The 24,540-nt window shown below is 41.9% G+C and overlaps 1 protein-coding gene and 1 pseudogene across 2 annotated transcripts; both read left to right on the top strand.

The window, feature by feature from the left end:
• The first annotated feature begins 1,053 nt into the window (after positions 1-1,053).
• Positions 1,054-22,858, top strand: LOC144616485 (immunoglobulin heavy variable 3-23 pseudogene; annotated as a pseudogene). Its single transcript, XR_013555871.2, has 2 exons — positions 1,054-1,146; positions 22,452-22,858. The product of XR_013555871.2 is annotated as an immunoglobulin heavy variable 3-23 pseudogene (transcript).
• LOC144616602 (disintegrin and metalloproteinase domain-containing protein 21-like) lies at positions 4,035-4,930 on the top strand. The gene has a single exon (XM_078447738.2). The coding sequence runs from the start codon at positions 4,128-4,130 to the stop codon at positions 4,899-4,901; it is 774 nt and encodes a 257-aa protein (XP_078303864.1). The 5' UTR covers positions 4,035-4,127; the 3' UTR covers positions 4,902-4,930.
• Positions 22,859-24,540: the final 1,682 nt, after the last annotated feature.

Below are 24,540 nucleotides of genomic sequence, written 5' to 3'. Positions count from 1 at the left end.
GGATGAAAGTCACGGGAGAAACAGCCAGTCCAAGGACTCTCAGACCCTCCTTTGTCCCTTGACAGCAGGATATAAATCTCCCTTGGGAAACTCCCCTTCCCTGTACCAGGAGGGGAGAACCATCCTTAGCACCAGAATAAGGAACTCAGGGACAAGAAGGTTGTGCAAACAAACCTAGTCATTTGTTGACTAATTAAATACCCGAAAACCACACCTTTGCCTTGACTCTTGCCAAATCCAATATTTCGTTGTCTGAAAGTCACAAGTGCCACCTGCTTTGTTCATTCTCTGGGTGTCATATTATTAGCAAGCCCAGGCACTTGCACAATTAAATTTATTCTTCCCTTTAGATCAGTCTTATGTCAATTGAATCCTTACACCGGGTGAAAACCCAGAAGACAAGAAGGGAAAGGCATTCTTCTCCTACAACTGGAAGAAGTTCCCACAAACTTTGGCAATAAGAAGAAATAAAAGACATTTAAATCAGTAAGGAGGAAGGAAAATTATTTGTTTGCAGATGACATGACCTTAAACATAACAAAACCCTAGAGATACCACAAAAAATATTAGAACCAGTTTTTTAAAATGAGGAAAAGTGCAGGATGCACAATGAGCACAATGAACAAAGAAAATAAATAAAAATAAACCACCTATGATTCTACACCCCAGCATGGAAATATATGCAAAACAAGTAACAAAATTATACAACAGAAAATGGCACAGAATAAAGTACTTGGGATTAAACTTCATAAATTATGTAAAATAATTGTAGAGCGAAAATGACCTTGGTTGATGAAAGACATGTAAAAATGCACGAGTTCCGCAAACATACCTGTGCTCACTGATTAGAATTATTCATATTGTCACAGCACCATCCACACAAACTAATGTAGAAGTGCATCCCTAAACCTGCCATTCACTTTGAAAGAATCAAATCTAAGTCTGCAGTGTGATATATATGTAAGAGGACATGCAAATAGGGCCTTCTCTGTGCTGGTAAAACCAGCCCATCCCGACCGTGCAGCTGGGAGACGAGCCCCAGCTCCAGGGGTCCCAGGTGTTCCCATTCTGTGATCAGGACAGAACACAGACACCTCACCATGGAGTTTGTGCTTGGCTGGATTTTCCTCGTTGCTCTTTTGAAAGGTAAGTCATGGTGAATTAGAGACACTGAGTATTTGAGTGGGTATGAGCGAGAACCAGTGCATGTGTGACAGTTTCCTGACCAAGATATCTTGCGTCTGCAGGTGTCCAGTGTGACGTGCAGCTGGTGGAGTCTGGGGGAGACCTGGTGAAGCCTGGCGGGTCCCTGAGACGCACCCTTGTAGCCTCTGGATTCACCTTCAGTAGTTCCAGCATGAACGGGGTCCGCCAGGCTCCAGGGAAGGGGCTGCAGTGGTTCTGACGGATTGATACTGATGGAAGTGGCACATACTACGCAGATTCCGTGAAGGGCCGATTCACCATCTCCAGAGACAACGCCAAGAACACTCTGTATCTGCAGATGAACCTGAGGGCCGAAGACATGGCCACATATTACTGTGCAAGAGACTGGGTGAGGGGACAACACTGGGAGCCCACACGCAAACCTCCCTGCAGGAGGGGATCAGCACCACCAGGGGGCGCACACTATGCACAATTCTGCGTTGTGTTGCCAGGAGCAGGTGCAGATGGAGTGTAGTTACAGGCAGGTTTCCTGTCAGGGTCTGGGGCTTCCTGTCCACACAGAAGTTTCCCCAGGGGGCCTCTCTGGACACGGGATTCTGTGCGTACCTATTAACTCGCTGAATTAGATACCTGTTGTCATAGGAAAACTGCACTAACATGCACAAAAGACACAGATGTTTCCATTGCTTACTCCTGTCCCTCAACATGAGTGAATTACAGATTTCCTGAGGCACAACAGCTGAACCATTAGAGGTGTCCCACATGCACTCCCTGTGCAGCCAGGACCACAGGATCCCACAGCTCCCCATTAACATCACCCAGCCCTTGTCCCAATCAAACAACGTGAGACTTCCCTCCTGGCACTTGCTACTCAGGACGTTAAATGAGCTACAGCTTTATTCAATTCCTCTAAACAAGAGATAAATCATCTCCATGTATTAGTCTGGATTCTCCTGAGGAACAGAACCCAAAGCACATTGGTTTCCATGACTAAAGAGGTTGGGAAGACCCATGATCTACTGTCACAAGCTGGAGACCCAGGAAAACCAGTGGTGTAATAGGTCTGATTCTGAACTAGGGTCTAGTCTCAGAACGTAGAGATCTGATGGTATAACTCTCATAACAAGGGCCAGAGGGGACCACTGTTCCAGTTCAAACAAGCACATGGGAAGTAAAAATGAGGGAATTCTTCCTCCCTCTGCATCAGATTCTATTCACAACCTTAATGGAATGGGTGATGCCCAGACAGAAACCATGGAAGGAAATGCCACTCCCTTCTGGAAACACATCACAGACATCCACAGAAACAGTGGTGAATCTGGGCACCCATGACTCAGTCAAGATAACCCATAAAGTTAATCATGACAAGACAACTTCCCGTAAATGTGGAGCTCAAAGACTGAAGACTTGAATTTAAATTAAAAATAAAACAAGAAAATTAAATACATACATATATGAACTATTGGGACTACCTCAAAATAGCACGCTTCTGCACAGTGAGGGAAAAAATCAACAAAAGTAAAAGGCAACCTATGGAATGGAAGAAGATATTTGTAAATGACATATCCTCAGGGTTAGTATTCAAACTATGTAAATGTTTTTAAATTATTTTCACATTACCAGTAGAGAGTGTGTCCATGCAGTTCAGCATACTGTCATGTGAGAAGCAAAATTCGTGTCATCCACTTGTGTTTTGTGTTAGGATCTCACTGAACATGAGACCAACACTCTTCACAAAATTTGAACCATACAGTACAGTACTGTTAACTACAGGGGTAATGTTGTGGAGACCCCTCTAGAACCTAATCATCTTGCATAACAGAAAATCATAGCCCTAGAGATCTACTCCTCATTGCCCCACCCTGCCAGCCCCAGACAACTGCCATTCCACTCTCCATTTTATTGTTATCAAATCCCAAATTCAGCTGAGTATTTCTGGAAAGGTCAATGTTCAAAGTTTTAGTTTTGATGGGAAAAGAAGTTGAGCTTTATTTAGGAGGCCAGCCACCCAGAGAAAAGGCAGACTCTTCTCCAAAAGCCAACTCTGAGGGTTTCTACCCAACTCAGGGGGTTTTAAAGGACTAGACGGTACTTAAACAAGGGAGTTCCATGGTGGATACCATTTTCGATCATGTGCAGCCTCCATGGTGCAAGCTGCCAAAGTAACCTCAACTCCCCTGCATCTATCTCCACCTGAGGAGAGAAACTCACAGGCATGGGAGAAGACTGCCAGAGGCCAGGAAAGAACCACAATAAGGGATTAGAGGGGAAATCCCCTGGGGCTCACACATGTTCAGCAGTACTTTCTGTTCTCACCAGATGGCATAAGAAAATACTAAAATACAACCTTGTACTTCACCAATCATGACACAGAATACTGGGAAATGTTTCCTCAGTAAACTCAGAGGAAGCTTCAAAGCAACAACCAAAAGGATCAAATGGCTTACAAACTATAGCCAACCAGAATAAGACATGTAACATTACAAAGCGATGTTTTTCAATACGTACAAAGGTAAAATTGACAGTCTACCTCCATATCCCATGGAAGTAGGAAGCATTGGTCTCCATAATGAGGAAAAGCAGTCATCCAGAGAAAGTGACCCAGCAGTACCACAGGACATGGAATTGGTAGAGAAGTTCAGTGTGTTATAATTGCATATCCCATATCCAAGTAGAAGGAGAAAAGATGGAATGTGTTGTATAGAGCCGTGTTTCTGGGTCCAAGTCCCTACCCATGTCCATGTGAGCACTGTTGACCATGGCCCACTTGACTCTCCCACATCCACCCCAGGTGAACTGATGAGCAGGGTCACCCAATGCCACACCCTGTGACTGTTACCTAACCCCACAGGTGGCCCCGAGGTGTAGGGTGCTGGCCACCTGGTACAGCCCTCTGTTCTGTCTGATGGTCTAGACCTGGTTTTGCTGAGGATCCTCCATTTATCCATTCTCACTGGCAGATGTCCCTGAGCAGGGGCATGAGGCTGGCAGAGGACCAGGTCACCCTGAGGGCACCCCTCTTGCTGTTTGCGCTCTGGGCATTGCTGGCTCCTGTCCAAGGTTCTCAAGGTCGTCCCTCATGGCGCTACATCTCTTCTGAGGTGGTAATTCCCAAGAAGGAGTTGCACCACGGCAAGGGCGTTCAGATGCCTGGCTGGCTGTCCTATAGCCTGCATTTTGGGGGCAAGAGCCATGTTATCCACATGAGGCACAAGAAACTCTTTTGGTCCAGACAGTTGCTGATGATGACTCGGGATGATCAGGGAGCCTTGCAGATGGACTACCCCTTCATCCCTCCAGACTGTTACTACCTCGGCTACCTGGAGGAGATTCCTCTTTCCATGGTCACCATGGACACGTGCTATGGGGGCCTTGAAGGTATCATGAAGTTGGATGACCTTGCCTATGAAATCAGACCCCTCAGCCATTCCCAACGGTTTGAACACGTTGTTTCTCAGATAGTGGCAGACACCAATGCAACGGGACCTACTTATAACCTGGGATATAAGGAGGTTAGGAACCCCCTGTTCTCTCAAGCAAATATCAGTGCAGCCCCCAGGATCTCTAGTAAGTTGTATTCATCCCATCATGGGATTTTGAAAGGACTTGTTCTCGGTTCCAAAACAATGTATAGTGTGTTCAACAACGTGTCAAAATGTGCCCGATTCCTCATAAGGCTTGTTAGTTTGACTGACTCAATGCTTCAAGGGATTGATGTAAGGCACTATATTTGATGTAAGGCCCTCTTGCACTGTTGGTGGGAATGCAAACTGGTGCATCCTTTCTGGAAACTAGTGTGGATGTTCCTAAAAAATTGAAAATAGGTCTACCCTATGACCCAGCAATAGCACTGCTAGGAATATACCCAAAGGATACAGGAGTGCTGATGCATAGGGGTACTTGTACCCCAATGTTTATAGCACCACTTTGAACAATAGCCAAATTATGGAAAGAGTCTAAATGTCCATCAACTAATGAATGGATAAAGGAATTGTGGTATCTATTCAAAATGGAATACTACCTGACATTGAGAAAGAATGAAATGTGGCCTTTTGTAGCAACATGGATGGATCTGGAGAGTGTTGTGCTGAGTGAAATTAGTCATATGGAGAAAGACAGATACCGTATGTTTTCACTCTTATTTGGATCCTGAGAAACTTGACAGAAGACCATTGGAAGGGGGAAAAAAAAAGTTATAGGGAGGGAGTCAAACCATAACAGACTCTTAATAACTGAATAAACGGAGGGTTGATGGGGGTGGGAGGGTGGGGAGGGTGGGTGATGGGTATTGAGGAGGGCGCCAGTTGGGATGATCATTGGGTGTTGTATAGAAACCTATTTGACAATAAATTTCATATTTACAAAATAATCATATTTAATTGTCATTAGTATGTTTTTTTAGTTTTATGTAAATTTTTTCAAATTCCCTTTTATTTCCATCATTTTACTTTAGTCTACTACAGTATATTCACTTTTTCAAATTATCAAATTATTTCTTTTTTTTTCTTTATCTTTATTCTCTTTTTCATTTCTTTACTTTTTTCTTAAATACACAACAAAAATTCATAATTTTTATTAAAAATATTTTTATTTAATTTTTTCTACTATATACTTTACTTTTGTCTATATTATTTTCAAATTCTATTTTACTCCCATCTACCCATTTTACTCTACATCAGTGTATTCATTTTTTCAAATTCTCAAGTGATTTACTTTGCCCCCTTTTTTTTCCCTAATCTGTCAAACCACTTTCAACACCGAAACAAAACACACCTAGGATCAAGCATTAACTATTAGATTTGTGTGTGTGTGTGTGTGTGTGTGTGTGTATGTGTGTGTGTTTAATTTTTAATTTTAATATTTTTGTAATTTTATTTGTTTTATCTCAATATTTCTACTTCATTAATTCCTTTTCTCTCTTCAAAATGACAAAACAAAGGAATTCACCCCAAAAGAAAGACCATGAAGAAACGACAGCCAGGGATTTAACCAACACAGGTACAAGCAAGATGTCTGAACCAGAATTTAGAATCACGATAATAAGAACACTATATGGAGTCAAAAATAGATTAGAATCCCTCCTGAAGAGTTAAGAGAAGTAAGAAAACAAATAGCCAGAATGAAATGAAAAATGCTATACCTGAACTGCAATCACGGATGGATGCAGCTGTGGTAAGGATGGATGAGGCAGAACAGAGAATCAGCGATACAGAGGAGAAACTAATAGGAAATAATGAAGCAGAAAAAAAAGAGGGAGATTAAGGCAAAAGGGCATGATTTAAGAATTAGAGAAACCAGTGACTCATTAAAAAGGAACATCAGAATCATAGGAGTCCCAGAAGAGGAAGAAAGAGAAATAGGGGTAGAAGGGTTATGTGAGCCAATCATAGCGGAAAACTTTCCTAACCTGGGCAAAGACACAGACATCAAAATCCAGGAAGCACAGAGGACCCCCATTAGATTCAACAAAAACTGGCCAGCAACAAGGCATATCATAGTCAAATGCACAAAATACTCAGGCAAGGAGAGAATCATGAAAGCAGAAAGGAAAAAAAAGTCCCTAACATACAAGGGAAGACAGATCAGGTTTGCAGCACACCTATCCACAGAATCTCAGCAGGCCAGAAAGGAGTGGCGGAGTCTATTCAGTGTGCTGAATCAGAAAAGTATGCAGACAAGAATTCTTTATCCAGGAAGGCTGTCATTCAAAATATAAGGTGAGATAAAAGTTTCCCAGACAAACAAAAATTAAAAGAGTTTTTGACCACTAAACCAGCCCTGCAAAAAATTTTAAGGGGGACTCTCTGAGGGGACAAAAGATGAAAAAAAAAAAAATATATATATATATATATATCAAAAGCAAGAAAGATTAGAAACGACCAGAGCACACCATCAGAAACTCCAGATCTACAAGCATCATCATGGCAATAAACTCACATCTTTCAGTACTCACTCTAAACCTCAGTGGACTCAATGCCCCAATCAAAAGACACAGGGTAACGGAATGGATAAGAAAACAAGATCCATCTATATGCTGTTCACAAGAGACCCACTTTAGACCTGAAGACACCTTCAGATTGAACATAAGGGGATGGAGAACCATCTATCATGCTAATGGTCAACAAAAGAAAGCACGAGTAGCCATACTTATATCAGACAATCTAGACTTAAAAATACTGTATCAAGAGATGCAGAAGGGCATTATATCATGATCAAGGGGTCTATAGATGAAGAAGACCCAATAGTTGTAAACATTTATGTGCCAAATGGGAGAGCACACAAATATATAAATCAATTAATCACAAACATAAAGAAACTCACCGATAGTAATACCATAATATTAGGAGACTTCAACACCCCACTCACAGCAATGGACAGATCATCTCAACAAAAAATGGACAAGGAAAGAATGGCTTTGAATGACACACTGGACCAGATGGACTTAACAGATATATTCAGAATATTTCATCCTAAAGCAGCAGAATATGCATTCTTCTCCAGCGCACATGGAACGTTCTCCAGAATAGACCATATACTGGGACACAAATCAGCCCTAAGTAAGTACAAAAAGATTGAGATCATACTGTGCATATTTTCAGAACACAATGCTGTGAAACTCAAAATCAACCACAAGAAGAAATTTCGAAAAGTAAAAAATACTTGGAGACTAAAGAACATCCTACTAAAGAATGAATGGGCTAACCAAGCAGTTAAGAGGAAGTTAAAAAATATATGGAAGTCAATTAAAATGATAACACCACAACCCAAAACCTGTGGGACGCAGCAAAGGTGGTCATAAGATGAAAGTATATAGCATTCCAGGCCTTCCTAAAGAAGGAAGAAAGATCTGAGATACACAACCTAAACTTACACCTTAAGGAGCTGGAAAAAGAACAGCAAATAGAACCCAAAACCAGCAGAAGACAGGAAATAATAAAGATTACAAAAGAAATTAATGCTATCGAAACCAAAAAAACAGTAGACCAAATCAATAAAACCGGAAGCAGGTTCTTTGAAAAATGAACAAAATTGATAAACCACTAGCCAGTTTGATCCAAAAGAAAAAGGAAAGGATGCAAATAAGTAAAACCAAGAATGACAGAGGAAAGATCACAACCAACACAACAGAAACAAAAACAATAGTAAGAGAATATTATGAGCAATTATATGCCAATAAAATGGGCAATCTGGAAGAAATGGGCAAATTCCTAGAAACATATACACTACCAAACAGAAACAGGAAGAAATATAAAAATTTGAACAGACCCATAACCAGTAAGGAAATAGTATTAGTAAACAAAAATCTGTCAAAAACAGGACTCCAGGGCCAGATGGCTTTCCAGGGGATTCTACCAAACATTTAAGGAAGAGTTAACACCTCTTCTCTTGAAGCTGTTCCAAAATATAGAAAAGGAAGGAAAACTTCCAGACTCTTTCTGAAGCCAGAATTACCTTGATTCCAAAAGCAGACAGAGACCACACTAAAAAGAACTATAGACCAATTTCCTTGATGAACATGGATGCAAAAATCCTCAACAAGATATTAGCCTACCAGATACTACAATACATTAAAAAAATTATTCACCACGACCAAGTGGGATTTATACCTGGGATGCAGGGCTGGTTCAATATCTGCAAAGCAATTAACGTGATTCATCACATCAATAAAAGAAAGGACAAGAACCATATGATCCTCTCCATAGATGCAGAGAAAGCATTCGACAAAATACGGCATCCTTTCTTGATAAAAACCCTCAAGAAAGTAGGGATAGAAGGAGCATACCTCGAGATCATAAAAGCCATATATGAATGACCCAACACTAATATCATCCTCAATGGGGAAAAAGTGAGAGCTTCAATGTGCTTAGTGTTACTACACTAGTGAAGAACTAAGGTTTCTCTGCACAGCATTCTGGGGCCTAAATTCCTTTTTCTGGTGCTAAGGACATTTCTCCCCTCCTGGTACAAAAAGGGTGTATTTCACATAGGAGATTTATATTCTGTTTAGGGAACAAAGGATGGTCAGTGCGTCTATGCACTGACACTTTCTGAAGCATGTTTCATTCCAGCGGCATATTTGGGGTGGCATATTCTGCTCCCCTCCACCATGTAATGCTGGAGTAGAGACACTGGAATAAATGTCCTGTGAGTCTTGACAGGAGCCTCCCTGCAGGGCCGGGCCTAGACTGCAGGGAGCTTTCAGTACTACCCAGCACCAGGCTGCTACCCCAGGTGAGTAGGTGCACAAGGGGTGAGTAAGGCTTTCCTGTCGAAAGCCAGTGTTTCCTTTTCCAGACAGCAATCTAAAATATGAGTAGGATGAGGGATGCTAAAGGGTGTTTAAATATCCTGTTCCATCAGAGCATTTAATGAACTCAGGAAGTGAGAAGACACTTGACGCTGCTACTCCAGGGCTTTTAGGTATCTTCATCTAAGAGATGGAAGCCAGGACGCATTTATTACCCCATTTTGTGCAGCAGTTTTGAGACACGCTTCTCCAGGAATAAGACGTCCAGATATCTGAGCCAACAACAGGTTCAGGTGGTCTCTGCCTCATTCAATACTGGTCCACAATGGGGAGAATTTCCTGTAAGGTCTTATCACTCAGTGGCAGGAGCTCAGTCTGCACACAGTTCAGGAACCTGGCCAAGGACCCATGTCCTCAAACAAGGATTAGACTGGTGCTCTCTGAGTCACAATGTACACGGTCTCTGGGACTGTCTCCAGATGGTTCTGGTCCTGTGTATGAAATACTCTGTCTCATGGCTATGCAAATAGTCCTCAGAGCACTAGGTTAAGTATGGGTGTGTCTGTGCCCTGAGAGCATCACCGTACAATGCCATCCTCTACCGGAGATCCCGAGACACATCCCCTCACAATGGACTGGAGCTGGAGAATCCTCTACCTGGTGGCAGTGGCGACAGCTAAGGGTCAGCCAAGTCCCTGGACACAGGAGAGGACCAGGACCGGTCAACATTGATTTCATCCACTCTTGTCCCCTCTCTACAGGTGTGCACTCCCAGGTTTTGCTGGTGCAGTCTGGGGCTGAATTGAGGAAGCCTGGGGCATCAGTGAAGATCTTCTGCAAAGTATCTGGATACAGCTTCACTGATTACTATATTCACTGGGTGCAACAGGCTCCTGCACAAGGGCTTGAGTGGATGGGAAGCATTGACCCTGAAGATGGTGCTACAAGCTATGCAAAGAAGTTCCAGGGCAGACTCACTCTGACAGCAGACACATCCACAAACACAGCCTACATGTAGCTAAGCAGTCAGAGGTCTGCAGACACGGCCATGTATTACTGTGCAAGGACACAGTGAGGGGTTGTCACTGTGAGCCCAGACACAAACCGCCCTGTAGAAGAAGATCAGGACCGCCAGGGGGTGCACACTATGCACCATTCTGTTTGTGTTCCCAGGAGCAGGTGCAGGTAGGGGTTGTTGGAAGGTTTTGTGCCATGGCCTGGGGCTTCCTCTCCATACAGCAGTTTCCCCCAGGAAGCCTCTCTGGACACATGATTCTGTGCTTACCTACTCGGGTCTGGTTTACAAAGTTTGTTTTACCAGGAACACTATACTTACATGAACAAGAGATAGAGTCTCTTACAATTGCTTACCCTTGTACTAAATATCAATGGTTTACACGTATCCTGATGCACATCAACTGAACATTTACAGGAGTCCCAGGTGCGCTCACTTTGCATCTAGGACCACAGGATCCCATAGCTCCTCGTTATCCTCACCCTGCTCTTGTCCCAGTCAAACACCATGACACTTCATTCATGTCACTTAGGTTCTCAGAACTTTATATGTGTTACAGTTTTCTTCAAATACTTGAAACTACAAGAGAAAAAGCATCTACATGTATTAGTCAGGATAATCCTGAGGAACAGAACACATAGCACATTGGCTTACATGACTAAATAGGCTGAGAAGTCCCATGATATACTATCACATGCTGGATACCCAGTAAAGTCAAAGGTGTAATTCTCATCTGATTCCAAACTAGTGTCAAGTCTGAGAATGTGGGGACCTGATGGTTTAACTTTCACTCCAAGGGCAAGAGGAAGCCAATGTTACAGCTCAAGCAGGCACACAAGAAGTAAAAATGAGAGAATTTGCTTCACTTTTATTTTTATTCTATTCATAACCGTAATGGATTGGGTGATTCCCACTTACCAAGACACCAAAACGCAAGAACACAGTGCACACAGCACTCACCACAAACCCTTCCTGAAGCGCCAGTCTCCGTACACCATATGAACTCTTCTTAATGTAGCCATGACTCTCAGAAGCAGAAAACATAACAGGTTTTCTAAAACACAGAAGAAGACAGAGACCTAGACAATATGAGAATATGGAGGAATTCATCCCCAAAGAGAGAACAAGAAAGGATCATATCCAGGGATCTAATCAAAACAGATATAAGGAATAGGCCTAAAACAGACCTGAAAACAACAATAGTAAGGATAATGGATGGGCTTGAGAACAGCATAGAAGACATCAAGATATGCATATATGCATACCACAGAGATAAAAGACATAAAAACTGGTCAACGGTGAAATTTAAAAATTCTATGAAAGAGACATGATGCTTACGGCACATAATGGGTGGAAGCAGCAGAGGAATGACTAAGTGATATAGAAGATAAAATTATGGAAAATAAGGAATCAGAAAAGAGAGGGTAAACTAACTTCTTGGGTTATGGATGTAGACTTAGAGAACTCAGCCACTCTGTACAGTGTAGTAAAATTCCTTTCATAGGAGTCCCAAAAGAAGAGAGGGAAAAAGGGACAGAAGGTTTATCTGTGCAAATTGTAGCTGAAAGTTGCCTTAACCCAAGGAAGGAAATGAACATCCAAATCCAGAAGGCACAGAGAACTCCTATCAAAATCAACAAAAGTAGGCCATTACCAAGAGAAATCAGAAAATTGACATAATATAGAGATAAAGGAAAAATCCTAAAAGCAGCAAGAGGAAAGAAGTCCCTAAGAAGGGAAGGCAAATAAGGTTAGTTCCATTCACAGAAACTTACCAAGAGAGAAGGGAGTGTCATCATACATTCAATGTGCTGAATGGGAAAAAAATGGGCAGGGAAGAATACTTTATCCAGGATGTTTGTCATTGAGAAGAAGGAGAGATAAAGAGCTTCCCAGACAAACAAAATCTAAAGGAGTCTGTGACCCCTAATCCAACCCTGCAAGAAATACTAAAGGGGACTCTTTGAGTGGGAAAGGAAGACCAAAAGCAACAAACATTAGAAAGGAATAGAATAAATCTCCAGAAAAAAAATTACTTTACAGAAACATTGTGATAACAGAATTACACTAATATCATATCTTTCAGTAATCACTGTGAATGTAAATGAACTAAAAAGTCCAGTCAAAAGGCACAGAGTATCAGAATGGATTAAAAAAACAAGATCCATGTATATTCTGCCTGTAAAAGACTCCTTTGAGACCTAGAGATACCTGTTGATTGAAAGTGAGGGGTTGCAGAACAATTTATCATGCTACTGGACATAAAAAGCAAGCTGTAGTACCATATTCATGTCAGGCAACCTGGATTTAAAATACAAAGACTGCAAAAAGAGATGAAGAAGGGCATTATATCCTAAAGTGGTCTATCCAACAAGAAGCACTAACAAGTGTAAATATTTATGACCACACATTGGGGCACTGAAATATGTAAAGCAATTAATGACATAAAAAAACTCATTGATAATAATACACTAGTAGTAGGGGACTTGCACTTGTATGTAGGGGACACCCCACTTGCAACAATGAACAGATAGTGTAAGAAGAAAATCAAGAAGGAAACAATGGCTTTGAATGACACAGGTGCAGATGGACTTAACAGATACATTCAAAACATTCCATCTTAAAGCAGCAGAATACATTCTTGTCGAGTGCACATGGAACATTCTCCAGAATAGATCACACACTGGGTCATAAATCAGCCCCTACAAGTACAAAAAGATTGAGACTATGGCATGCATATTTTCAGATCAGAACACTATGAAACTTGGAGTCAACCACAAGGAAAAATTTGGAAACACCACTAATAGTTGGAGTAAAAGACCATTGCACTGAAGAATAAAGCGGTTGACCAGGAAATTAAAGAAGAAATAAAAATACATGGAAGCAAATGAAAATGTTAGCGTTGACGGTCCAAATCCTGTGGGATGCAGCAAAAGCAGGTTTAAGATGGAAGTACATAGCAGTACAGGCCTAACACGATAAAAATAAAATTTTAAACACACAACCACTTTACACCTAAAGAAGCTAGAAAAGGAAGAGCAAATGAAGCCTAAAGTCAGACGAGGAGGGTAAACAATCATAGAGTACCTATAAATGGCATAGAAAGAAACAAAAACAGTAGAACAGATCAACAAAACTTTTAGGTTGTCTTCTGAAAGAATGAATAAAATTGAACTTCCTGGACCAGACTATTCAAACAGAAAGAAAAAGGACCCAAAGAGACAAAATCATGAATTTCATGGGACAGATCACAACCAACACCAGAAATACAATCAATTATAAGAGAATATTATGAAAAACTATATACCAACCAAATAGGCCATCTGGAAGAAATGAATAAATTCCCAGAAACATGTAAACTACCAAAATTTCAACAGGAAGAATTAGAAAAGGAGAATTACAGACCAATTGCCCAGGTGAACATGGATGCAAAAATTATCAACAACATACTTACAAATTGAATCTAACAGTACATTAAAAGAATCATTTACCAGGATGAAGTCGGATTTATTCCTGGGGTCAAAGATGGATCAATATTAACAATCAATCAAAGTTATACACCATATCAATAATAGGAGAAGACCCAAATGATCCTTTCAATAAATGCAGAGAAGCATTTGATAAACTACACTATCTTTTCTTGCTAAAAACCATCGAGCAAGTAAAGATAGATGGAAAATTCTTCAACGACATAAAGGCCATATACAAAACACGCACTGTTAACATCATCCTCAATGGGGAAACACTGAGTGCTCTCCACATATGGTCAGGAACATGACAGGGATATCCACTGTCACTAATTTTGTTCAATGTAGTACTAGAAGGCTTAGCCTCTGCAATCAAACAATGAAAAGAAATGAAAGGCATAGACATTTGAAAGGAGTAAGTCAAACTTTCACTCGTTGCAGATTACATGATACTCTATGTGGAAAATCCAAAAGATTCCACCAAAAGACTTCTAGGACGGAGACAAAACTCAGAAAAGTTGTAGGATACAAAGACAACATCAAGTTATTGGCACTATATACATACAACAAAAATGAAGCAGAAAAGAGACATTAAGGAATCAGACCCATTTACAACTGCACCAAAAATCATAACATACCTAGGAATAAACCTAACCAAAGATGTTAGAGATCTGTATGCTAAAAACTATAGAAAGCATATGAAGCAAATTACACAAGACACAAAGGAAGAGCATTCCATGGTCATGGATTGGGAAACAAATATTGGTAAAATATCAATACTACCCAAAGCAATCTACACATTCAATGTGATCCTTACCAAAATAACACCAACATTCTTCACAGAAAAAGAACAAAGAATTTTAAAATTTGTATAAAACCAGAAAAGACCGAATAGGCAGAGCAATGTTGAAAAAGAAATCCAAACCTGGAGGCATCACAATTCTAGACTTCAAGCTGTATTACGAAGCTGTAATCATCAAGAAAGTATGGTACTGGCACAAAAATAGACACATACATGAATGGGACAGAATAGAGAACCAGATGTGCTGAACAGTCTGTTCAGCAAATGGTGCTCGGAAAACTGGAGAGTAACATGCAGAAGAATGAATCTGGCACACTTTCCTACAGCAAACACAAAAATATATTCAAAATGGATGAAAAACCTAAATGTAAGACCAAAAAGCATCAACATCTATAAGAGAAAACAGGCAGAAACCTCTTTGACCTCGACCTCAGCAACTTCTTAATAGACACGCCTGTAGAGGCAAGGAAAACAAAAGCAAAAAATGAACTATTGGGACCTCATCAACATAAAAAGCTTCTGCACAGTGGAGGAAACAGTCAACAACACTAAGTGGCAACTGACAGAGGAGTGAAGATATTTGAAAATGACATACATGGTAAGAGTTAGTATCCAAAATCTATAAGAACTTAACAAACACAGAAGAACAAATAAATATCCAGTGAATGGTCAAAAGACATGAGCAGACACTTTTCCAAAGAAAACATCTGGATGGCTAAGAGACACATGAAAAGATGCTCAACATCACTCATCATTGGGGAAAATCAATTCAAAATCATGATAAGATACCACCTCACACCTGTCAGAATGGCTAAAATGAACAATTCAGGAAACAACAGATATGGGCAAGGATGTGGAGACAGAGGAACCTTCCTATACTCTTGGTGGGAATGCAAAGTGGTGTGACCACACTGGAGAAGAGTTTAAAAAGTTAAAATAGAATTACCTTATGTCCCACCAATTTCTCTACAAGGTATTTACACAAAGGACACAAAAATTCTGATTCAAATAGCTAAACGGGTGATGGAGATTATGTAGGTCACTTGTGATGCGCACTGGATGTTAATGTATGTGATGAATCACTAAATTTTATTCCCAAAACTAAAACTACACTACATGTTAACTAACAAAGATGTAAATAAATAAAATCTTCATATATTAAAAAACAGGGGAAAAAAAGGAAGGGGGCAAATGTTGTTACAAATGGTCATAACCAATGGGATCTAGGGCAGTGAGTCTAACAACTTGCATTTACCCATTTTATCCCTAACTGGTAGTGGACATTAATTAACAAACATACTCAGGATTCCCAATGTTGGTGCCACGTGAGTGGGAATTCAAACCCCAGCTGCCCTTCCCTGCTTCTCTGTGACCCCGTCTCATGGGCAGTCTGTCTAGACAGCTGGCATCTATGTATTGCCTGTGTGTAGACGTCCTTGCTCCTGGACCAGGCTCATTCACCCAGGTCTGCTGGGTACTCAGAAAGCACAGACTAGTGTCACCCGGCATTCCTTGTACTTCCCATTCCTCACTAGGGAACAAGCTCAGCCTTGAGGATGCATGGTTACCATGTGCTGTTCCACTGGTCTACACCACCTGACACCACCCATGTATTCCAGTACTTGCTTCTGAAGGGAATTTCCAAACAGATGACAATTTCACTAGTGATTTACACCAAAAAATAATTGGATCCAAGTGAGGGCACAATATTGGATTTTAGCTGCATGTTAAGGGGAACTCTGCTTTCATTCTTAGAAGACAGAGAAGAGGTTTATACCAGAGACAAGGTCACAAGGACGGATCCTCCCAGAACCAGCAGTGGACCATCGCCTTACTGAGAGAGGGTACATTTCACATACAATAGAGCTGTGAATGTATAACATTTGGAGGGAGTGACCTCAGAGGGTGGGGGGGCCACAAGGTGGCCAGAACATCTCTTTACCCTCAGGTGAGGGACCTCCCGAGTCATGTCACTTGTCCACAATACAGTCAGCTTAGGGTGGCTATGGTTCTGGTCTTACATCCCAGAGCCCAGTTTGTAGGGCTGCCCCCGAACTCCACTGGCTAGTGTCCAACATCGTCCAATCAAGGCTGCAGAAAACGGGATGCATGTCAGCCCCAGAAGTCCTCTCTCAATGGCAACGACTCCTTTATGTGACTTTCCTTGCTGTTATCTGTCTTTCTTCATGTTTCTTTCCTTACTGTTTCTCTTCACCTCAGAGCATTTTGGGGACATCCATGCATATCCACCTGGGTTCAGTTAGACACTCAGATCCAGAGGGAGACTTGAACTTCATGCAAGAAAGTGTCTGTGCCTGGTGATGAGGGGTTTCATCCCACAATTCTCAAGGTATTCCCTCCCACAGATGTGCTGTCTTCAGGACCTACTCATCTTCAGTTCCGAGATGGACATTTGGTGACTGCCCATCTGTGTCCTGAACTCCATCCCCAGACTCATACACATGGCAGTAATATCAATGTGTCAAAATTAATCTCATGTGACAAGTCCCTTTGGCCACATAAGTTATTCTACACAGGTTCAAGAATGACATAGATGACCACAGTCCACACTGATGTCAGGGAAGTTCACCTCCCTCCCACATGACACTCACATTACCACACCCCCAAATCCTGCAACATGTCAAATCATTACATATTAAGTCAAGTCCAAAACGTACCTAAATTTCACTACCTCTAAAACCCCAAATCTAACCATGTAGCTTGGGTAGGGTGAGACCGTGGTGCCTTCCATCCTGGGGTGAAACTCTCTCCATCAGCCGACCTGCATTTCTAGAAAACCATTTTTGTTTTCTGAATGCTTCTGCATGGTAACCATAACATAACAGGTACTGACATTCCTATGCCAGAAGAAATACAGTGTAATTTAGAAGTGCATCACCAACAAGAAACAATTTGATTATCAATCTGGGGAAACCCATTAGGTTCAAAGACAGAATGCTCTGAATCTCAGACTCCAACGTGTCTCTGGGATTCACACTTCCTTTTTTCTTGAAGGTGGTGCATGTTTGAAGCTGAGCACATTTATCCCAGTTTCATGAAAGTAGAATTTATGAGCCCAAAAATCTTTCTTTTCGTTCTCTCGATTATCAAATGAAAAGTTCTTCTGACTCTTGCCAGCTGATAAGGATAACTATTCAAGATTGTTCCTCACCAATGATTAAAGGAAATATAACTGTATATTTATAGGCAAAAAGCAGAGTGAAGGGTTCAAAGATGGAAAATATGTAGGAGGAGACATCCTGTGAACAGTAGGGTCTGCAGTGCTCATGATGGAAGGGTCTCACCCTTGCCTGTTGCATAAATGGGGAGGGGAATAAAGGAGTCACTGTAACTCTGCAGGGGTCTGTGAAACAACAGGAGCACGGGGACCACCGGGGGGCAATCACAACCACCAGGGGGAACTCAGAGACCAGGGAGCTCATGATCTAGGACAAGAGATTGGTTGAGGACTGGTCTCCTCGGAAGGGCTTTCAGATCCAGACTCTGCACACTTATTCTGATATGAATACAGCAAAGAGTTTGTAAAGCTGTGGAAACACACAAGTGTCCTCCCTGTTTAAATAAACCATGATAAGGGGAATACACAATTTTCCCAGGGTCAGACACTGGGATAAATACATCTTTGATCATTCTCACATTAACAAGAGGTTAGAAGAATAATGATCTCCATTTCATAGATGAAGAAATATTTTTAATTAACATCATCCTTCCTGTTCTCAGGTGTTTTGCCTTCAACATATTTTAATAAAATTCAACCATTTTAACGTTATTGAGGCTTTCTTTTTTTAATGTTTATTTATTGTTATGGGAGGGAGAGACAGACTACGAGCGGGCAAGGGGAAGAGAGAGAGAGGAGACACAGTATCAGAATATCAAGCAGTCTCCAGGCTCTGAGCTGTCAGCACAGAGCACGACACAAGGCTCAGACTCATAAACTGTGAGACCATGACCTGAGTCAAAATCGGACACTTAACCAACTGAGCCACCCAGAGGCTCCATATTGAGGGTTTCCATTGATGTCCACATAGGGTTCATGTGTAAATGACCCCTTGTGTTTGTAGAAAAACCCTGGCATCTCCATCAGGTCTGTGAGTCTCTGTCGAGGCTTCTCACTCTCTCCAATTTGTGACAGAATAGACCTGGCTTCCACCCATCACTCTCCTGGGACTTCTAGAAAGTCAGGAACCTGCAAAACTCACTGGGATGTCCAGCCTTGTCCTGCATGTGGTTCAGGAGGCCGGTGGGTCCCCTGATGGAGAGCACAGGTCCAGATACTGGGATTACTCTCACCTCATACGTGATCTTGGACATTCACACACTCTGTCTCTGCCGCAGTGTATCTGTTAACCTGTACAATGGTGGTATACTGATTCTTACCTCAAGTGTTTGGGTTCATATGTGAAAATAAGGATTATCATGGGTACTTATAATCACTGCAGCAAAATCACAAATTAATAAATCACAATGTCCTGAAAGATATTGTGACACCAAACACTGCCCCATCCCTTACACCTGCCAAAGGTCACTGGCTTCTTGAGGATTCTGTTGCAAAATTTACTATATTGTCAAAGGACATCTGTATGCTGATTAAACCCTCCCATCCCTGAAACTGTAGCTGGGAGAAGAGCCCCAGCCCCTAAGTGTTCACATTCAGTGATCAGAACAGAACACAGACATCTCACCATGGAGTTTGGGTTCACTTTGGTTTTCCGTGGTTCTATTTTAAACAGTAATTCCTGATGAACAAGAAACACTGACTATGATAGTGGATATGAGTGAGAGAAACAGTGGGTGTGTGACATTTTCCTGACTTGTATCTGTAGTTGTCTTGTGTGACGTGGAGCTGTTCCAGTCAGGGGGAGACCTGATGATGCCCGGCAGGGGAGGGGGTCCCTGAGAATCTCCTGTGCAGTCTCTAGATTCACCTTCAGTAGCTAATTGATGAGGTGGGTCTGCTAGACTCCAGGGAAGGGGCTGAATGGGAGTCTACATATCTGTATGGTATAAGATAAGGACCAAATGTCATTATTTTACTCACTGGAATTCAAAACCACTTGTGAAAGAGGCCATTTTTTCCCTAATTTTAATTCTATGAAATCTCATGGAGGATTTGCTGACTGCATCCAGACACATTTCACTCTGGTCTCTGTAATCTGCTCCACTGGTCTGTGTGTCTGACTCTGTGCCAGCAGCACAGTGTTATAGACAATGTACCTCTGCAATATACTTAGAAAGGAGGACGTGTGCTGTCTCCAGGTTTGTTCTTCTTTCTCAGGACTGTTTTCTCACTTCTGTGAGCTTTGTGGTACCATATAAATAAGAATTTCCCAGATACATTCATTGGCATTTTTATTAACTCAACTAATATTAGAATTTATTAGAACAGATAAAAGGAATAAAAAGTGTAATAATACAAAAAATTAACAAATTGAAATAGATATCTGGAAAGCTAAATGCAATTGAAAAAGCATCTCTACTAGGAAATAGGTAAAACTCAAACAGATACAATCAGAATTAAGGAGGGGACATAACTGATACCAAAGAAGTGAAAAACAATAACAGAAAATGCCTAGATAATTATAGACCCATTATTAGATAACTAAGGGGCAACTAGGCAGTTTCTAGAGTTATACAATGCGCAAGACTGTACATGAAGAAACAGAAAATTAACAGAATTAAAGCAAGTAAGATTGAATCTAAAATCTAATCATACACCGCCCCAAAAGAAAAAAGTCAGCTTGGTAACAGAGGACTTTATCTATGAATTATATCAAAATATAAAAGATATTTAATGACAATATCTCTCAGACTCTTACCAAATACTGAAAAGAAAGGAATACGCCCCAACTCATCTACAAGACCAACCTTACTATACTGCAAAATCGAAAGACACCGTAAGAAGGGAAACTAAAGGCCAATATCTCAGATGGACATACATGCAAAACTCCTAGCATAGTGAATGCAACAACACAATGAAAGGGTCATATGTGACAATGCAGTCACATCTGTTGATCATCTAGATCATCATCTATTGATACATATAAAACTAGACAAAATTCAACAAATTGTCATTATTAAAAAATCTCAGCAACTGAGGGAAAGAAAGAAATTACCTCCACAAAATCGTGGCCATAGATGAAAAGGCCACACCTGACAGCATATTTAACAGTGAAAAACTGAAGCTTTTCCTGTCACATTAGGAGCCAGGCAAGGATGCTCATTCCCTACATAGGTATTCCACATGGTAACATGAAGACCAGTAAAATATGGCACCCAATGTATGTCATCTTGTCACATGGCTTATTTGGAGGAAAGTCACTAGAGTACAGCTAGTCTAAGCAATCTGTGACCCTTCTTTGTCCCCCTGAGAGCAGGACATAAATCTCTCCTGGGAAACTTCCTTTCCCTCTACCAGAATGGGAGAACCATCCTTACACCAGAAATGGGAACTTTAGCACCAAGAAGGCTGTGCAAACAAGCCTTGTTAATTCCTCACTAATTGACTTGCCCAAACCCAAATCTCTGTCTTGTTAACTCTTCACAAATCCATTTTTTTTTTCTAAAAGGCACAAGGGCCACCTACTTTCTTCATTCTCTGGGTGTCATATTATTAGGAAGCTTGTGCACATGCAAAATGAAATTTATTCTCTTCTGTAGATCTGTCTTATGTCAATTGAATCCTTAGACCAGACAAAGAACACAGAAGCAAAGAAGGAAAAAGCTTGCTGCTCCTATAAGTTGCAGATGTACCCATAAAAATTCGGTAAGAAAATGAAATAAAGACATGTAAATCAGTAAGAAGAAAATTATTTGTTTGAGAATCACATGAACTTACATATAGTGAAACCTTAGAATCTCCACAAAAAAAGTATTAGAACTAATAAACTCAGGAAAAGTTCAGGGTACAAATCAACATACAAAAATATGTTGTATTTCCACACACCTAAAACATAGTATATGAAAAAAATAACAAAATCACACAATTGAAAATGGCACAAAATGGAGCATCTGTGTGGCTCAATCCGTTAAGGGCCTACTGTTGATTTTGGCTCGGGTCATGATCTCATGGTTCTTGAGTTTAATTCTGAGGCAGGGTCTGCAATGATTGTTTACAGCCTGCTTGGGATTCTCTGTCCCTTTCTCTCTCTCTGATCTCTCTCTCCTTCCCTCTATCTGTCACACAAAAATAAACACACATTAAAATATATGGCACAAAATAAAGTATTTAGGATTAAATTTCACTAAAAAGCAAAATAGCATACCAAACATGATGTGCTGGGAGAAAGACATGTAAAATGGCAAACACAGATGAAAAGATCACTGTGTTCACAGATCAGAATTATTTATACTGTCACAGTCCCTTCTGCAAGAAGTGATCCAGAAGTGCCTCTCAAACACTGGTTTTAAATTTGAAACAAATCTAAGTCTGGAGCCTGATATATAGTCAGAGGATATGCAAATAAGGCCCTCCCTGTGCTGATTAAACCAGTCCAGCTCCAACCCTGCAGCTGGGAGAGGAGCCCCAGCCCCGGGAGTCCCAGGTGTTCCCATTCTGTGATCAGCACAGAACACACACACACCTCACCATGGAGTTTGTGCTGGGCTGGGTGTTCCTGGTTGCTCTTTTAAAAGGTAATTCATGGTGAACGAGGGACACTGAGTCTGTGAGAGGATATGAGTGAGACAGTGGATGTGTGACAGTTTCCTGACCAACATGTCTTGTGTCTGCAGGTGTCCAGTGTGACGAGCAGCTGGTGGAGTCTGGGGGAGACCTGGTGAAGCCTGGGGGGTCCCTGAGACTCACCTGTGTGGCCTCTGGATTCACCTTCAGTAGCTACTACATGAGCTGGGTCCGCCAGGCTCCAGGGAAGGGGCTGCAGTGGGTCGCATATATTTATACTGATGGAAGTAGCACATACTACGCAGACTCCGTGAAGGGCCGATTCACCATCTCCAGAGACAACGCCAAGAACACGCTGTATCTGCAGATGAACAGCCTGAAGACCGAGGACACGGCCACATATTACTGTGCAAGTGACACGGTGAGGGGACCTCACTGGGAGCCCAGACACAAACCTCCCTGCAGGGGGGATCAGCACCACCAGGGGGCGCACACTATGCACAATTCTGCTTTGTGATGACAGGAGCAGGTGAAGATGGAGGTTACAGGAAGCTTTCCTGTCAGGGTCTGGGGCTTCCTCTCCACACAGCAGTTTCTCTAGGGAGCCTCTCTGGTCACAGGATTCTGTCTTTATCTATTAACTCTCTGAATTAGCAACTGTGTTGTCATAGGAAAACTACCCTAACATGCACAAAGACACAGTTGTTTGCATTGCTTACTCCTGTCTCTCAGTATGAGTGAATTGCAGATTTCCTGACGCACAACAGCTGAACCTTTACAGGAGTCCCAGATGCACTCACTGTGCAGCCAGGACTACAGGATCCCCCAGACCCCCATTATCTTCACCCAGCACTTGTCCCAACAATGTGACACACTTCCCTCCTGGCACTTGCTACTCAGGACTTTAAATGAGCTACAGCTTTATCCAATTCCTCTAAAGAAGAGATAATTCATCTCCATGTATTAGTCAGGATTCTCCCGAGGAACAGAAACCAAAGAACCTTGGTTTCCATGACTAAATACATTGATAAGCCACCACATTCCACTCTCACATGCTGGAGACCCAGGAAAACCAGTGGTGTAATTCTCATCTAATTCTGAACTAGTTTCTAGTCTCAGAACGTGAAGAGCTGATGAAGTAACTCTCAGAACAAGGCCCAGAGGAGACCAATGTTCCAATTCAAACATGCACATGGCAAGTAAAACTGAGGGAATTCCTCCTCCCTCTGCATCAGTTTCTATTCTTAACCTTAATGGAATGGGTGATGCCCAGGCAGACAGAAACCATGGATACAAATGCCAGTCTCTTCTGGAACACATCACAGACATCCACAGAAACAGTGGGGAGTCTGGGCACCCATGATGCAGTCAAGATGACACATAAAGGTAATCATGACAAGTCAACCGCCTGTAAATGTGCAGGTCAAAGACTGAAGATTTAGAAGTCCATGCCATGACTGGCATGGAGCCTGGTGGGCATAGCTGTGCTTCTGTGGAGAAGGAAGGCAGAGTCGCATAGGGGGCATTGTGGTCTGAAATCCCCTGGGAGACTTGGGGAGAGACAGTTCCCTTCTCAGGGTGCATTTCGTAAAAGGTGTATTGCCTCTCGTGGGGCAGGAGAGCTGACAGGCACCATTGCACTGCCCTGGTCATTAGCATAGGAGCCTCTGCTGAGAGCAGCTAACTGAATGCTGCCTCCTTGTTCTTCCTCACCATGAACTCCAAGCCCCTAGTGTTCATGCAACTGCCCTCCTGGGATAAACAGCTCCAGCCACAGCACAGCGAGACCCTCTCCCAGAGGATCACTGGGGTCCCAGTCATATTGAGTTCATATAATTTGGAGTTTTCAAACCCAGCTAGAGCTCCTGAGATAAAACATAAGAGCCCTGTGCCACCAGGTGGGCCAATGGTTTGGACACAGACAGGGTGAAGGCAGGGTTCTGATGGAAGCCTGGGACCCACAGGTACAGATTGTTCTCTTTGTGGGAGGGCTTCCTGAACAGGGGAAGCTGGGAACTCCAACTCAAGGGACTAGACAGGGAGCTGATGCCAATATTTCCTCCCACCAATCAGCATGGACAGAATTCAGTGAGCAGCACAGAACCTCCCAGTAGAAGCTAAGCCACTGACACCAAGCTATACCCCCCCCCTTGCCTTCCTCAGGTGCTTTCTTACTAGAGAAAGAGGGCCTGGAAACCA

The sequence above is a fragment of the Panthera onca genome, chromosome B3 (genome assembly GCF_046562875.1).
Source record: "Panthera onca isolate mPanOnc1 chromosome B3, mPanOnc1 haplotype 2, whole genome shotgun sequence".
In the NCBI taxonomy this organism is placed as follows: domain Eukaryota; kingdom Metazoa; phylum Chordata; class Mammalia; order Carnivora; family Felidae; genus Panthera; species Panthera onca.
This window is presented reverse-complemented; position numbering and strand designations above follow the sequence as displayed.